Here is a 16,834-nt window from a genome sequence, read left to right as displayed (position 1 = left end):
AGTGGACAAAAAAGGCTGGAGTTTTGAGCAACTTACTTGATTTTGCTATTATTTCTCATTGGATTATATCCAGTGCTAGTTGGAGAGCACTTGATGAAGTTAATAGACATATCTAACTTGTGTCCATTAATTTCAGATGGGTTTACTCTGAGTAGAAGTTAGTTGGTTACAAGCCACTGTAATTAAAAGGGCAAGAAAAATGAATGTGGTAAGCTAAGACCTGGATCACACTTGGATGTACAGTGGTACCTTGGTTTAAGAACAGCTTAGTTTATAAACAACTTGGATTAAGAACGCTGCAAACCCGGAAGTAGGTGTTTTGGTTTGTGAACTTTGCCTTGGAATAAGAACATGTTTCGCTTCCTGTTGAGTGTGTTCCATTTGTAAACTGAGTCCCTCGCTTCTATGGGAAAGCATGCCTTGGTTTAAAAACACTTTGGTTTAAGAATGGACTTCAGGAATGGATTAAGTTTGTAAACCAAGGTACCACTGTACAGTGGTACCTCTAGTTGTGGACACGATCCATTCCAGGGTGCCGTCCACACCCCGAAAAGTCCACAACTAGAGCAGCACTTCTGCGCAAGCACGGAGTGCGATAGAGAACTTCTGTGCATGTGCTTCTGCTCATGGGTCAAAACCTGGAAGTATACAATTCTGGGTTTGCCACATTTGCAAGCAGAAAAGATGCAACATGAACCTAACGCAACACGAGTTATGACTGTATATGGCTAAGTTTGGACATCACACAAATCTGTTTGTTATTAAAATTGTATACCACTCTTCATCCATAGCTCTCAGGGCAGCTCACAACATAAAAATACAAGATCAAAACACAAATACATAATAACAACCAGAACAAAAGAAATCACACTAGTTTATTGTGATAACAATGAGTGTATCCTCCTCCTGGGCTCACACAAACTCCCTCTTCTATTCCCTTACAATGGGAGGAGTTTGGAAGTTTTGCCTTCTCCTTTTTTTTTAACCACAGTTTAGTGTGTTGTCTGGGCCTGGAACTATGGTTAACCTTAACTATGGTTATTTCACAAAACCAGTTCCAGTAACTCTGGTTTGATTCTGGCTTTCTGAAATTAACCACAGTTTATTGATCTGGATGATATAACAAACCATGGGTCAACAAAACCAAAAACATTCAGACTCCTCGTACTGGTTGCCTGGGAGGAAAAAAGGGCAAGGGAGAACTGGGAAGAGGCTAGGTTTGCTTATGTCTTACTAAACCATAGTTTAGCATGAGGCAGTAACTTGGTAATAATCAATTTGTGAATGAGCTACTAGATCTACCAACACCAACAGAATTCCTTTATTGTCAGTTCCAGTGCAGATGCATTTCACGCATGTACATGTAAGAGGCATTTCACGCATTAGTGTCTAGTAGCAATCCAGTGAGGGGGAGGCAAATGAGGCGCATGTACATGTAAATGAGGGTGCTTGCTTCCAAGAGTGGAAGGATAACTAAGGAGATAGTACAAGAATACTTGGCTAGTTTAGATGTATTCAAGTCTCCAGGGCCAGATGAACTGTGTAAGATGTCTGTGGCCATGATCCAATCAAAACGAAGCATTTTAAAGCCGTGATATTAAAGGAGAAAGCTGAAGATATGCTTTAGCGTTTCACATTGAAATCCATGGGGCTTGCATGCTTGACTTTGGCTGGGTTCATCTTAGGACCACTATAGCTCTCTTCAGGTGTCCAAAGTGAATACGCGAAGAAGGCAGCGAAGATGACTCCATTCCCGGTGGGGACCTTCATGCTTTGAGAAGGGAAGGTTTGAAGGAGGCTTCCCCTGAACACTGTTGGGTACCCAGCAATATCCGGCTTCCCAAATGCGCTGGGAATCCCCCTTCATACTGTCCCATTCAATGTGGGAGATTCAGGGCAATGGTGTGGTGATGGTTGTGGCAAATGTTGCTTGAATGTGCAAGCAGGACTTCATTGGCCAAGGATCATCCAAACATTGCAACTGCATTTTGTGCAGGGTTTGTTTTTTTAAAGTTTGTTATTATTTTTTGTAGCGGGTTCCTAATAATGCACTGCTTACCAAATGATAAATATAGTAGCAGTTACTCTTCTTTTCTACAAAGGAAGTTTGGCAGCCACAATAATGAGACCACTTCTAATAATGGAAATATTTAGATATAAAGATATAAATGGCTATCTAAATGTTTATTAATACATTAGAGAATGAGGAAAGAATGTAATCGTGGTGAGGGAATGGAGGATTAAGAGAATATAAAATGTCTTTGGTTTATGTTGGTGAACTTAAGTCGTCTAGACATAAATATCATTGGAAATGCAACCTAAGTCTAGCCATCCTAACAACAGTTACTATTTTGATTTAAATGGTATAAATCTTTCAAATCTGGTAAAAAAAATTCTCCTGAAGATTTTAGCATTGCATTTCCTTGGAGGATTTTACTAAAACGTTCCTGTGTGGATCCATGACTTTACACTGATTATCCTTGAATGCTGAAATGCGTCTAATGGAACATTTCGGAGGTTCCGCAAGGGATGCCACAACTATTTATAATGGAGCACGAGAATCGGGGTGGGGGCACCAAATTTTGGTGTTTCACAGAATGCAACTGAAATTTGAGACCTCAAGTCCCACCACCGTATTTGCCCAATGACAGCAGACCCCCCCCCCCTGTTTTGGACTTGGCTGCAGTTCAGCCAGGTCCAAATATGGGCGGAACAGTTTTCATTAGTACAATAAGGATCCTGAAGTGCCCCCCTAAATGGCATTATGATTTAAATGCACAACAACTTCATTGGGTGGGCAAAACTCTAGCTCTTTTCCACTTCTTTCCCTCTCCCTCTCTATGTCAGCTCACCTCCTGGGATTGGCTAAAGGTTTAAGTCTACTCATGTATGAGCAACTGCAGGTGATGCATACATCTCACCTGAACTGAGGAACTGGTAAATTTTTGTCACACTGCAGTGTGATGAAGAAATGCCAGAAAACTGGCTTTTATACACTGGACCAGCAAATGCTTTTTTATTATTAATGGGTGTTTCAGTAAATTGCAAGGAAGCATGATGTGACAGAATTGTTTAGTTGCATTCTATCAACCCCCATAGTAGGAAAGCAAATTGGAGAGCAATTTTGACTGGGAAAACAGCTGACAGAAGAAGAGTTCAGCAAACACCCCCCCAGCCCCCATCTGCTCCGTAAGCTCACAACCTTCTAAGGCTGCTTTTCATTTTAAAAAAACGGAGACTAGTTACAGGCTTCTGTGCATAACTTCTGGTTTTGGTCTTCAGAAACTGGTTCAGTTCAGTAGCGTAGCGTGGGGGGTGCAGGGGGGGCCGGCCGCACCGGGCGCAACATCTGGGGGTTAGGGTTAGGGGGCGCAAATCCACGGGTTAGGGGGCGCAAATTACTTGCCTTGCCCCGGGTGCTGACAACCCACGCTACGCCACTGGTTCAGTTTCAGGGCAACTCCAAGCCATAAACCAGTGCCCAAGCCATAAAAATTGTGCAACTCATGCTGTGGTAAATGAACCTGATGTAGCTGATTGTTTATCAGGAGTTTGAAGCTGGGAGGCGCCACCTTTTTCAAAACATTTTAAAAATCAGTCTTCATGTTTTATGTAGAGTGTGGTTTGATATTTATTACAGTGGTACCTCGGGTTAAGAACTTAATTCGTTCTGGAGGTCCGTTCTTAACCTGATGGGGCCTCCCACTGCTGCTGTGCCACCCCCGTGCGATTTCTGTTCTCATCCTGAAGCAAAGTTCTTAACCCGAGGTACTCTTTCTGGGTTAGTGGAGTCTGTAACCTGAAGCATCTGTAACCTGAAGCGTCTGTAACCCGATTTACCACTGTAATGTGATTCTATTAGTTGTTGTTTTTGTTATTTTGAGATCATCACTGTACAAAGATGGAAATAGAGTTCTATTTAAAGTGACTGCTTCTAAGGACTTGGGCCAGAAAAAGATGTATAATACTTTTCAAGTTTTAAGCCATAGCATTTCTTCTAAATGTTGGCGCACGCTCTCATTCCAGACATTAGAAAAAATATTCTGGTGCCTGTATGGGGCAAGCTCACCTTTGTTTTCTGAATGATGCCGCCACCTTAACCTCAGCTGACTTTTTCCTCTATAGGATGCAATTTGCTCTTCCTGTCAGATTAATCCTTTTGGTATAAGCTGAGCAGAAATACCAATCTACAGAGTTTCGGAAGCCCGAATAAATAGAAAAGTCATGTGCAGGAAAAGGCTATTTCCAGCTCAGCTTTTGTTCTCGTTTTTTGTTTTTCTCAAGAGTAAACGAAACTCTTTGGGCTTTGCAGATATTTAAAGTCACAGATGAATGCCTTCTGAGCAGCCCATTTGACTCTCTCCCATAGAACAGTTCTGGATTAAATGGGCTGTGGATGGAAGTTTAAGCTGCTTAACGAAATTAGAAATATTCAAGCATCAGAAACATAAGTACCAATAGTTTAGAATTTTGTTCTGGGCATCTTGGTGTATTCTTTCATTATCTTGGCCTTAAAAGCCCTCCCCAGCCTCCATAACTCTGTAGAAGTATTACATTTGTGCAACACTGCACTTTTGGCACTCTTGTTTGTTATTCATCACTCCTTCCTAACTACCATGCGCTTTTATCTATGCAAAAATCTTCCATTCTCTTCCTTGAATTCCTCCTCATGCCCCACAGCAGATGCTTAATATCCACTGGGAGCTAAAAGTCTCAAGCATATCATTTTATTTCTGTGGTGCAGTGGGACAGCGTGTCTTACTGTTAACCAGAGGGTTGGTGGTTCAAGCCCACCCAAGGATGACTGTGGACAGGATTCCTGCATTGCGGGGATCCTCAAGGTCCCTTCCAACTGATTCTACGATCATTTTGTTTGCTTTTGGTGTCATACACTAGGAAAAGCACTGCATATGGCTGTTGCAACTGTTTCGATTCTGGTCTCATCCTCTTAATCTCTCCCGTCTATTGGAAATGAGAGGAGAAAGCTAAAATGAGCTTCAAGTATCTGTCAGGGTGCAGTAACTGTTTCCAGATTTAAATTCCTTTAAAAGCTAGGCCAGTTGCTACTTACTTGACCTTTGACTCAGCTCCTCTTAAGGTGCACTGGTTTTTGCACCAGCCTCTTTTCCTGGAATATATCATGAGAACAGTTTATAGTGTTACAAGCCTTGATTGGAAGTCTATGTTTGATGCTGCACTCCAAAGTTTGATACAGTGGTACCTCAGGTTAAGTACTTAATTCGTTCCAGAGGTCCGTTCTCAACCTGAAACTGTTCTCAACCTGAAGCACCACTTTAGCTAATGGGGCCTCCTGCTGACGCTGCACCGCCGGAGCACGATTTCTGTTCTCATCCTGAAGCAAAGTTCTTAACCCGAGGTACTATTTCTGGGTTAGCGGAGTCTGTAACCTGAACTGTATGTAACCTGAAGCGTCTGTAACCCCAGGTACCACTGTATAGGCAGGCAGTAGTAGTAGTTGTTTCACCTGTAGATTAATTGGGTGTCTTTGAGGGAATAATTGAGAACTTGCAAAATAAGAACCGTATCTCCTGGTGACGGAGACACTGGAAATTACTAAGTGTTTGGAGGGATTTGAAAAGATTGTCACTAAAAACCTGGTGTGAATGGGTTTCAACACTTGCTTCAGTTAAAGAGCTGTTGTACAAACTGAAAGGGTCCAGAGAACTAACAAGCTTTGGCTTGTTTTATGGTACATAGCATAGCTTTATTTCATACATCCAATTGGGGGATCATGGAAGGCTTTGGAGACACCTGCTTGAAATGACTGCAATAAAATTTCAGCCCTTATAGTGTAACTATTCAGTAGAGCACCTTAGGCTTGGGGTTTGAGCCCCATGTTGGATGAAAGATTCCAGCATTGCAGGGGTTGGACTAGATGCCTCTCATGGTTCCTTCCAATGCGACATGATTCTGTGAATACACCACCATCACTGCCTAACACTTAAAGTTCATTGTTCTATGCAACTGATTTTTTATTACCATTGTTTTCTTGGTATTTTTGTATGGTTGTTTGTTGCAAGGTTTTTAATTGTCTTTTTAAAAAGAAGGGCTCACTTTTCTTGTGATGTTCAGATTTGTTGGCGGGGAGAGTTCCTGCCTCTTAATTGAAATCGTGCCTTCCCCATCTGGTAGATTTGTGTTGTGGAGCTGGGGCTCAGTGGTGTAGTGGTAATTTTAAGTGCAGAATAGCATACTGACAGTCCCCATAGCCATGTTCCCAAGGCGAGCTCATAGCCATGCTCAACAGAAGTGAACAAGAATGCAAGCAGCTGTGTGTGTGTGTGTGTGTATGTGTGTGTGTGTGTGTGTGTGTGTGTCTATGTCTATATCAGGCTTTCTCAACCTCAGCCCTCCAAATGTTTTGAGACTACATTTCCCATCATCCCTGACCACTGGTTCTGCTAGCTAGGGATCATGAGAGCTGTGGGCCAAAAACATCTGGAGGGCCGAGGTTGAGGAAGCCTGATCCATATCTATATATAAACATATATACTTGCCACTCAAGAGAAGCACTGCAGCACATAGTATGATACCCAAATCATTAGGACAGGCTGACTATTGTAGAATAAACTGGCAAAGGTGTTAGGATGTTGAACCCTACCCCATAGGGTTGTTATGAGGGCAAAGAGGGTTGCTCCTCTCTCAGGTATATTGCTGTGGTGCTCTCAAAAATAAATGCCATCGCTCCTTCTGTGGAAAAAGACCTGGAACTGTATTTTCCCTTGTTCCTTCTTCACAACACCACTGCTTGGGAGAGCTACATTTTAAGTGTTGAAGGAGAATTTGGCTCTTGAAGCAAGTTTGCAAGAGCTGCTGGGAAAGATTCAGTTTTGAAGTGGGCAGCTGGAACCCTCTGAGCCAGCAGATCTGCTAATGGGTAAGCCACCCAAAATGGCAGGGTTACCAGCCAGCCTACCTGCCCATCAGGTGGTTTGAGGCAGCTGCTGGAGAAACAAGAAGACATGGTGGCTTCTGGGAAAATCTTGCTTCTGCTGATCTAAAAATGTTGCAAAGCACATACCTTATGACCTCCATTAAGACCACATTGCTCAGCTATCAAACTGTCAGGAGCTTATTTTAATATGAATTCAATTGTAGACCAAATCTAAATAAAAAAATTCCTTCCAGTAGCACCTTAAAGACCAACTAAGTTAGTTCTTGGTATGAGCTTTCGTGTGCATGCACACTTCTTCAGATATTATTAGACCAAATCTAATAATTGTGTGCTCCCCCTCCCCCTTCTCTTTTTCCAACAGGATTATTTTTACCCGGGATATTTGGGTGAGTTGCAGTGATAACCCTTTGCTTCGTACTATTTTGTTGTCACTTTCTATGCACAGTTAATATCTGCCCCAAAATGTGCTGTGTAACAGAGCACATCTCTTTATCTTAAAAGAGATCAAGTTGCTGATTCTTCTTTTTCAAAAAGAGGCACATTTTATTTGCATACAATTACAAAGTTATACAGTTATAATGACTGGCTATTATTCAGAGAATTGTGAGCCTTCAAAATCTGACTATTACCCTATTAAATTTGTGTGGAACATATAAACACTAGAATCTTGAGGAAACTATATTTTGTCTTGAGTAAATTCTTCAGATTCCCCCTCCCCTCAAACTAGATTAATCACAGGTCCTAATAAACTTTAGCACCATTGCGACATCTGCATTTCAAAGCAACAATATATTTTGACAAAATTAATAACGTTTATAGCATTTAAATTGTGTTTTTTCTAATAAGGCAGTTGTAGTCTAAACAGAACAAACAAGCAGACATGCTGCATAGAATACCAGGAAATTAGAAGTTAGTTAATATGCCAACTTGCTTAACGATAATGTTTGTTTTTGTTCTTCAGGATGTATTAAGAGGTATGGGTCACCATATACAAGAAATCCAAATTTCCACACATGTGTGCATAGTAAGTATTTTTCATATTTCTATGTTACTAAAGGAATACAGTATTGTTGATGTCGGATTAGGTGAAGAGCAAGTGAAGTCCATGTGAATATTGCCCAGTGCTCCTTATAATTCTTCCCATCAGAATTCTACATTGCTCCATTGGATAAAATATTGCCAGTATTTGGATTTCATAATAAAATATGGTTATGGTGGGCAACGATATAGTGGAGAAGGAACATGGAAGAGTGAAGCTCTGGTACTTTTTTGTCATTAGTGATGGCATCATCTGCTGGAGCAAGCTTCATCACTTGTGTAAGATCTGCCAGGATTCGACGACGGCTCTTCTCTGCATGTGATCCCTTTGTGAGATAGGCTAGGATCAGCTGGCCCAGTATTACCCAGTGAACAAAAATTTTCGCAGCATGCTAATCACTGCACCAACTTTTGCCAGCTCGCTTTGCTATAATGCGGGTGGCGCTGTGGTCTAAACCACTGAGCCTCTCTTGGGCTTGCTGATTGGAAAGTCGGCGGTTCGAATCCCCATGACGGAGTGAGCTCCCATTGCTCTGTCCCAGCTTCTGCCAACCTAGCAGTTCAAAAGCATGCCAGTGCAAGTAGATAAATAGGTGCCGCTGTGGCGGGAAAGTAAACGGTGTTTCCATGCGCTTTGGCACTCATCACGGTGTTCTGTTGCACCAGTAGTGGTTTAGTCATGCTGGCCACATGACCCAGAAATCTGTCTGTGGAAAAACACCAGCTCCCTTGGCCTGAAGCGAGATGAGCGCCACAATCCCATAGTTGCCTTTTACTGGACTTAACCATCCAGGGGTCCTTTACCTTTTTTTTACCTTTCTATAACAGTTGGGTATAAAACCATGTTTTGCTGCTTTGTAGTATATAGATAGAATGGATCAAGAGACCTATCTGTGTAGGTCTCTTTGGGGAGGTTACTATGGGGACTGTCAAGATAAGTTCATGCGCTTCAAAATTCCACACTGTGCCATAGGTGACAGGAATAAGTCTAACCTGCCTCCCACCTCCCAAAAAAACCCCTCTCTCCATCTCCTTCCTCCATTCTTCTGTGGTCCAAGTATGAGGAACTATTAGGTAACCTCTAAGTTCTGATTTTTCAGTTCAGCACAGTTTAGCATTGGACCTGAGGAGGACAACAAGCGAAAGTTCAATGGTGCAGCCAAGAGTGCTTGCACTATAGCAGAACTGTTTTGCTGAATGGAGTCCATAGTGATTCAAATATCATCTTACCTTGCAACGGTGCCTAGTCTCCATCCAGTGTAACACCATTGCAAGAAGGTCTTCGGGCTTAAGAAACAAGAAGGGACTCACTGACTTCCTTGCAATGGCATTACACTGGATGGAGTTGAGGCACCACTGCAAGGTAAATTGAGGGAGAGGCTTCTGATTATTGGAGTGCTGCTGGGCCCTCCAGCATCACAGTGGAGGGCATCCACGCAAAATCCCAATGTACTTAAATAAAGTTGTTAATATACAAAAATAAATAAATAAATAAAATGCCAAATTTCTGTGGATATTGGGAGGCCAGAACCAGCCTGTAGGGCACAAGTTTTCTACCCCTGATATATAGAAATGTAGCCTAAGTGTCTTATTACAATCTGGTCAAACAGGCCATGTAATCCTGTCAAATGTAGGGAGTCTTTCACTAAATGACATGCAGCCTACGCTTCACTTTATCTTTCAAGATCAGAACCCATTAACATTGTGAAAGATTCACCTAAAAGTTAACAGATGTGGCTGTAACTTAATTCTGGGATTAATATACAAAATCTTAGCAATTGCTGCCTACAAAACCCTTTTTATTCAATGCAGAATAACCATTTTTGCAGTGATTTTAGAGCTGCTCTGCTATCAGTGCTCAGTCGTGTGGTTGTGCTACTAAGTTCCAGCTGCAGGTTTTTGTGTAGTCACCATTTAGTATCTGCAGCAGTGACAGCTCTTCCTCCATTCATTGCCACTGCCATCTACCACCATGGATTGGGCCCAGGGGGAGAGTGTAGATGAGTAATACAGCAGATGCAGAGCTGAGTTGACTTGGACTGTTATGCCTAGCTGAAACCAGACTGTATGTGTGGCCAGGTGGGCTTTTGGGCCTGAGAGGACAGTAAGAGGAGGTGATGAGAAGTGGTTAGCTTCTACATTAAAAAAAATACCATCACAATCATACCATACCTCCTTGTTAGTGTTAGAAACTCAGATATATAAGCTAGGTGCCAAATGGCTCCTTTAACCAGGGTTACAGTCACCAAAACGTAATGCCTAGTTGCCATTTTGGGGCCAGACGACTTGAAAGTTGTATTTTTCAATATGACTTTTTGGTTCCTGACACAGTTTTCTACTGTTGTCCATCTTTACAACCTGTAAATTTTTTTTGCTAGACAGTATAACGTGCTTAGGGGGACAGAGTGCCTGGCTCTAATTGAAGAGGTTGGCAAGCATTGTAAATATATACATCTTAATACTTCAGATGGGAAGGAAAAATAGAACACACAAGGTTCTGTTTTTCTATTGCGATGAAAGAAATCAACAAATTATTTGTGTGCTAGGCAGATGGCATGGTGGGGGCTGCGCCATTTGCCTGACGCAATTGCTGCTTGTATTGAGCCAATGGTGAACTGCTGCGGAAGCTCCGCTAGTGCCATCTTGGTAGTCAAGATAACCCCACAATTAACTGGTAGTAGTTGTAACCATGAGGTCATATATGCTTATATTCACTTGCTTTGATATGAGCTAATTGGCTTGCTTTGATGTTATCCTTATCTGTGGGCTTGGGGTGCTGGGCTCTGAGCCCAGAAAGGAGAGCTATCTGTAAGATGTGGCTCTCTTTGCCACCTATGCTCTTATCAGGCCAGGTGAAGTGATGGGGAGTCCTGGCCAAAGTGACACATGCTGCTTTGTGTATAAAGAATGTATGAACATTTGCTTGGGTGTGGGCAAGCCATCTCCTTGCTGCAGTATCCGCCCCGTGTTTGTAAAGGCTGGGAGACTTGGCAGGCTGATTTGCTGTAAGTCTACACCTTTCTCCTAATAAAGCACTAGAACCTGATCACTCTGATGTTTTTGACATCCTTTTTAGTATCCCTGCACCCAAACGCTCCCACGAGCCGTCCTGCAGTTCAGGGCATTTCTGTATATTGGGATGGGGAACAATGAGGTGGCAGTGAGGTCAGTGCAGTGCAAATGCGCTGGATAGAGTCCTGGCATGTTTGCACTGCACTGACCTCACTGTTGCCTTGCTCCTCCCGCCTTTCCATTGTGATATACCACAGCAGCAGAGATCAGGAAAGCAACATGACCCCACTGTCCATTGCTGGTACTAGGGTCCAATATTCTTTCATAGTATTTCAAGGTGTGGTTAGCGCTAGGCCTGGGTGATATATTGGTATATTGATGTTTATTGATATATTGCCCAGGACTGGTATGTGGGGGCAGACCGCAATGACAGCTTCACTCAGCAGTATATCGCTGGTGAAACTGTCACCGCTCTTGAGTCCCTTTGCCTCCAGCGCACTGAGGGAGAAACAAACTATCTGAGAGATGGAGGCAGAGGAACTCGAGCAGCGGCGCTTTCACCAGCGATATGCCATCATATTCTTCCCTGGCAGAGTGAGAATCAAGCTGAATCATCGAGGTGCTTGGCTACTGCCGCTTGGTCCATCTTCGGGGAGTGGGGAGCAAGCGGGCAAGATAGCTTTCCCGCCCCCCATGCCAGTGAAGGCAGAGGGAGCTTGGCCAGGGAGTCCCAAGGTCCTTGCTGCTCCACCACAAGTGGCAGGGGGCTCAGGGCTGGCTCCATTGGGGGCAGGAGCTCTCCTGCCCCACAGCGGAGCCTGGCCATGGGGCCTCAGGGCTTGCTTAGCTGGGGCCAGGAGCCTTTCCACCTGGCTGAGCAGCAGGCTGGAGCCAGCCGTATTGGCCACAGACCGTGAGGCGCTGGGGTGAAACCAAAAGCCAGTGCAGCCTTTTTCAATATCGTGGTATTTCACCAAACCGCGATGTTTGAGTGGTGATACACTGTGATGTTGAAAACCCAACATCGCCCAGCCCTAGTTAGCACTACCAGAAGTTTTTTGCATGTGTGTACTAAGGACATTAAACACATTGCTGGAGAGACTGGGATAATGAGAGTGAGCTCTCTTCGTATGGTGGTCACCTTCACCGTTGAAAGAAAGTAAGAGTGAAGCAGTGAAACCAAAGATATCCAAAGCATTGTGCAAAGAAATCCTTTGGAAGGTGAGAGAAAGGTGAGATGATTGCATATGGAAGGCCTGTAACATGCTAACTTTTTGACTAGTTATGTGCACTGTTAGAAGCTGAGATATGAAAGCTAGGAGCTAAATGGCACCTTAAACCTAGTTTTTGGGTGCAGCAACGGATTGTCTAGGCGCGGGGGTTTTTATAACAAGAATACAAAGCTGAAAATGAATGAACTGCAGCGAAAATATTATGTTCATTTACCACATGGTCTAGTCCTTTCCCTGCCCACCCCCCTAATATTCTTCAGAGGGTCTCTTCTAGTCTTCAGAAAGTAGCTGGAAGTGGGGAGGCAGAAAAAGGTCCTCCCTTCCTTCCACTCTGGAGTTTTAATCTGAAATCTTAGGTGCAGTACTGCACCAAGAGCTCAGAAATCCTTGTCGCAAAATGCACCTAGAACAATGGGAGTTTCGAACACTGCCCATGTGCAAAATGTCTCTGTTCAGAGGACAACAACAGAGGCATATATTGTTTGGAAATGAGGCTAAGAATGGGAGTGGTGACCGAGCAATGGAAAGCATGGTTTAAAGAATGCCATCTGCTGAGCAAGAGGGAAGAAGAATAGAACAGATGCAGTGTTTCTCCTGTGCATGAAAAATGCTTCACATAACATTTATCTTAACAACAACCACCTGTAAAGTTGGGTATGTAAAGCTATGAACTCGCTAAGTTGCCTAAGGCAATCTGTTGTCTCTCAGATCCTGGCAGGGAACCTCTTACTTAGAAATGCTTATGCTGTGCCTGAGAGATAGCAAGCCTGCCTAAGGCAACATATTGAGTTCACTGGGTACAAACAAGAAACCTCGCAGCATGCATTCTTGGCTAACAGATTTATACAAGGAAAAGAGACAGACTGAGGACTGGCGTGGGCATCATAGTAAAAGGATGATTAGAATCCCTTGTCCTTTGCTACTATTGTTCTTAACACTGGCATAGCTGACACACAGATCTCACCCATGGTAAGATTTATGCCTGAAATGAATTATGGGAGGTGGTAGGCATGATAATTAGTCAAGAGGAAAAGTTAGGGTTCCTTGCTATGCCTGTGCTATAGAGATACATAGAAGTTAGAATAGTATAGAACTCCTGGCTTTCTGATTTATGTGGGATACTTACTTTAAGAGGAAAGTAAAGTGCAACTGAACAGGAAACAACATAATACTCTTCAAATGAGTACTGACTTGGCAAAGTGGAGGTGGCAGCTTAGCTTGGTTTAATTTTACTGCAGCCAAAGGATTTTTGTGTGCTTCTGTGGGATCTGTTTTGCTGCATTGGCTGTTTTCAATATGACTTTGTGAATATCTCAAATGGTTTAGACAAGTAAGCACTATTAGCAACATTTCACCTGAAATATTTGAATACCATGTTACGTCACTGCTCTACTGTCTTGTCTGCATCTTGATGATACAGGTATTTGCTGCATTACAGTGCAGACCTGTGGCTGCCGAGTTGCATTCCACTGATTAGAGAGACTGTGATAATTCACGAAGGCTTCATTAGAGAAAGCTCAAATGTGTGGTTTGGGAGTGCTCCTGTATCCTGCCTCCAACTATATCTTTCTTCAAGGTCTTGCTTACTATTACATACTTGGAAAACTTTGTGATGGGGATTGTCTTTGCCTTTCAGTAAGGCTTCTTTTGTTTTAGTGTTTAACAGTCTTATTGTAGAGACGTTTTCAAACAGTACAGTTTATGGCTTTCAAGATTTTAGCGAATTTTATAGGTATGCTTCCCTTTGGCAGAGGATAGTCACATGCCACTCCTTAAGAATTAAGCGTTCTTTCCTCCCTTTCTTACAAGAGAACATTCTGCTTCAATTCAAGATAAGTTCCTATCTCCAGAAGAAGAATTCCTGAAGAACTGTCTTGTTAGGCTTAGGACATAACATATATAATTATTATTAATAAATTGTATACCATTATTGCAATTAATGTTTTTTCTTCCAGAATGATGACTTCAAGTCAGAATGGGCAAAGTAAATGGTTCCCACATTTTTTTCTTTAAAGAGTGAGCTCTCCAGGACAATAATTCATTTAGCTTGGCAAGTGTAATAACCTTTCTCTAATTGAGCAAATTGCCTAGAACAGTGGTTTTCAACCAGTGTGCCATGGCACCCTGGGGTGCCTTGAAGGATGGTTAGGGGTGCCATGGGCAACTCTCGCCTCTTTCCCTCTTTCCTTCCCTCCCTCCTTTGATGCCCTCTCGCATCTCTGCCTCCTAAAGGCTTGCACAGTTGTTTGTTGCAGCTGCCCTGGCTTCAAGCTTCCCAAGCAAATGGTGCCTCTGGGACTGGCCAGGGGGGTGCTGGTTGTTAGGGGCTGAGGTGGCCTTGGGAGTAAGCAAGCAAGTGGGTGAGGGAGCCGAACCAGCTAGTCTGCCAGCCTTTGCTTTTGGGAACGGACAGACAAGTAGGAGGCCAGGCAGGCAGGCACTGTGCGGGCCTTTCTTGTGCTTGCTGTGTGCAATGCCTGTCAGGGAGCTGAGTGCCCAGTCCTGAATGGGAGCCTTTTCACCATGCAGGCCCAGCAGTGCCCACTGCTGCCTCTCAAAGTAAGGTACTAGCCTCACATTCACCTTTGGCCACTCTCCAATGGGCCACTAGGGCTGGGGGCATCTTCTTCCCAGCCCCTGTAAGGCAGTGTAAGGAGGCAGCTCTCTTTGGAGCAGGGAGGGCAGCTCAGAGACCAGGGGCAGTGGCGGTGGCTGCCCAGAGGACTCCCAAGGAGAGGGAAGAGGAGGCTGAGGAAACCCTCCACAAGGGAGGGTATTTGAAAAAGGCTGAGAGGCTGCCAGCTCTGCAGGCAAGGGGTGACATAACTGGGCTCCTGAGCCCCACAGGGGTGCTGCAGAAAGTATTCAGTTGGTCAAATGAACTGTGGACTCCAAAAGGTTGAAAACCTCTGGTCTAAAACACAGTGTCTTGTGGCAATGCAGTGCTGCCATCTTTCTTTACAAAACAATGCTAATAACTGCCTCCTTTCTCCACCAGTTTTTGTTTATAGAGGCAACCAATGCATTTGCCACCTCCAGAATTTGTTTGAATGGTAATAGCAATATTGTCTTAAATAATTTGATTCCAAGGTAAAAGTTTTATGTGGTGTGTTTTCAACCCTTCCCTCCATCCCCAGATTTGCCAAATCAGTGTTTGCCTAGTCCGTGTCATAAAGACGGTACGAAAGCATGTGACGACTTGAAAGGCGGATTCCTTTGCCGCTGCAGACCAGGCTGGCAAGGAGAAAAATGCAATGAAGGTAAGTCTTGTTCTGTGCTGCTTGTGGCTGTGTGTTCACGATGAGGATAATGAGATGGGGAATGGTTGCGGCTCAGTGCAGATGCTTTGCATGCAAACCTTCCCAGGGTCAATACTACTACTACTACTAATAATAATAATATTAATAATAATAATAATAATAATTTATTTATATACTACCCACCTGACTGGGTTGCCTCACCCACTCTGGGCAGCTTCCAGCAAATTAAAACATCAAACATAATAAAACATCAAACATTAAAAATTTCCCTAAACAAGGCTGCCTTCAGATGTCTTCTAAAAGTAAGGTACAGTTGTTAATTTCCTTGGCATCTGGTGGGAGGGCGTTCCACAGAGCAGGTGCCACTACCAAGAAGGCCCTCTGCCAGGTTCCCTGTAACCTCACTTCTCACAATAAGGGAACTGCCAGAAGGCCCTCGGAGCTGAATCTCAGTTTCCAGGCTGCACGATGAGGGTTGAAATGCTTCTTCAGGTATACTGGGCCAAAGCTGTTTAGGGCTTTAAAGGTCAGCCCCTACACTTTGAATCATGCTTGGAAATGTACTAGCATCTGTAGGTAGTGGTGGAAAAGACTCCACTCTGAAATCCTTGAGAGTTGCTGGCCGTTGTAAATCAGGGGTAGTGAATCCATCTCCCATGTGACAGATGCAGCCCCGTGGCTTCTCCATACCCTGCACAGGAATTGGGCTTGAAAACAACCTTTCATGGACACCAAAAGGAAGCTTTTTTCTATGGTGCAGGGTGAGTTTCGGAGATGAGTGTCCACAGCTGGGGTGGGATAAGTTTACCCTCCCCTCTCATGCACTCCAACTTTTCTGCTGAAAACCCCCCTTTCCCACATGACAGTGAAGTTTGAAAACAGCCATCTACTGCGTTTGCAGCACCGAAATGAATACACCCAATATTTATCCTTTCTTTATTTCCAGATATTAACGAATGTGCCGAGCAGAATGGTGGCTGTAGACATATCTGTTACAACACACTTGGCAGCTATCGCTGTGCTTGTAATAATGGGTTTAAACTCATGGATGACAATAAAAGTTGCAAAGGTAAGATGTGAGTACAGAGTAAAGCTTAAACCACTTACACGAACTTCTTCATGCGTGTTGGTTCATTCACTCCTTTGCTGATTTAAAGCAAACTGATAGTTTGCTGATTCAGAAGAAATGCCAAACTAGGATTTGCATCAAACCAGGAAAGGAGGAATGCCAGGAGCAAGGAAGCAAGCGGAAGAGGAGGAAGCATGGGTTACGTCTAAACTGCCCCAACGATTTAAGCTCCCTTTTGTGGGAATTGAACATTTAGCAGAGTTTTGCAGAAGAGAGCCCTGGGTTGTTTGACCCTTTAATTTGTTCC

At 43.5% G+C, this 16,834-nt stretch overlaps 1 protein-coding gene across 1 annotated transcript in view; it reads left to right on the top strand.

The window, feature by feature from the left end:
- GAS6 (growth arrest specific 6) overlaps nucleotides 1-16,834 on the top strand; it is a 47,326-nt gene that overhangs the window by 10,449 nt on the left and 20,043 nt on the right. Inside the window, exons 3-6 of the mRNA XM_083501515.1 lie at nucleotides 7,278-7,302; nucleotides 7,878-7,940; nucleotides 15,336-15,458; nucleotides 16,405-16,527. Of these exons, the coding sequence (XP_083357641.1) occupies nucleotides 7,278-7,302; nucleotides 7,878-7,940; nucleotides 15,336-15,458; nucleotides 16,405-16,527 (334 nt within the window). The remainder of the gene's footprint in view (nucleotides 1-7,277; nucleotides 7,303-7,877; nucleotides 7,941-15,335; nucleotides 15,459-16,404; nucleotides 16,528-16,834) is intronic.

This window comes from Podarcis liolepis (assembly GCF_965112155.1).
Source record: "Podarcis liolepis genome assembly, chromosome: 4".
NCBI classification, from domain to species: Eukaryota; Metazoa; Chordata; class Lepidosauria; order Squamata; family Lacertidae; genus Podarcis; species Podarcis liolepis.
The sequence above is the reverse complement of the archived record's forward strand: the minus strand, read 5'-3'. Positions and strand labels throughout refer to the sequence as shown.